The sequence below is a fragment of the Bison bison genome, unplaced genomic scaffold (assembly GCF_000754665.1).
Source record: "Bison bison bison isolate TAMUID 2011002044 unplaced genomic scaffold, Bison_UMD1.0 scf7180017864518, whole genome shotgun sequence".
Classification (NCBI taxonomy): Eukaryota; Metazoa; Chordata; class Mammalia; order Artiodactyla; family Bovidae; genus Bison; species Bison bison.
Genome location: NW_011495071.1, coordinates 6,826,696 through 6,827,419, shown reverse-complemented (window position 1 = coordinate 6,827,419; position 724 = coordinate 6,826,696). Strand labels below are relative to the sequence as shown.

Below are 724 nucleotides of genomic sequence, written 5' to 3'. Positions count from 1 at the left end.
TACACACGCGGCCACACCCAGCTGCTCCACTCACGTACAGGGCACGGGGTGGAGAAGGACTTGGCCTCCAGGGAACTAAGGCATAAAAACTGAGCCCCAGCCGAGCCGTCCAAGGCAAAGCAGAGGCCCTTCGGGCCAGGACGGCTTGGCCGGCCGTCCAAGTCGCCGGGCCCCCAGGGCGAAAGGAGCAGACCGGCACTCACCTCCTGTTCGTACTCCAGCACCTGGTACACCCTGTGATGGGCTCGCTGCTCCGCCCGCCCAAGGCTCTCCTGCAGCTGGGCCTCCTCTTTCTGGTGAGCTTCCTGCATCTTCTTCTGGAGGCTGGAGACCACCTGAGGAGGCGCCCGCACCGGGGAGCGTGACCCTCAGAGGGCCCTACAGAGGCCGCGGGCGACTCGCTTCCCAGGGACCCAGCCCCCATCCCCCGGGGCTGCAGGAGAGGGAAGCTAGTGGCAGGGCCGGGGTTGGGGTGGAGTTCTGCCGACCAGCCAGCCATGAAGGCTCAGAGCCCGGGGCCCAGCACACCAGGCTCTGCCTGTCAGGCAGGGCTGCCACCTCTCACCTCCCTGTGCTTGGCCTCCAGTGAGGAGGAGAGCCGCTCCAGCTCCTCTCTGTGCTCCCTCTCCAGCGCTGCTGCCGCCTGGGGTGCAACACAGGGCCTGTGAGGACCAGGGCAGGCTGGCCGGGCTCTGACTCTGGGGAGAGGAAGAGCCAGAGAGAC

The 724-nt window shown here is 67.4% G+C and overlaps 1 protein-coding gene across 1 annotated transcript in view; it reads right to left on the bottom strand.

The window, feature by feature from the left end:
• Nucleotides 1–724, bottom strand: part of CEP164 (centrosomal protein 164kDa) — a 72,448-nt gene that overhangs the window by 9,985 nt on the left and 61,739 nt on the right. Inside the window, exons 18-19 of the mRNA XM_010830643.1 lie at nt 566–643; nt 8–335 (exon numbers count right to left, since the gene is read on the bottom strand). Coding sequence (XP_010828945.1) covers nt 8–335; nt 566–643 — 406 coding nt within the window. The remainder of the gene's footprint in view (nt 1–7; nt 336–565; nt 644–724) is intronic.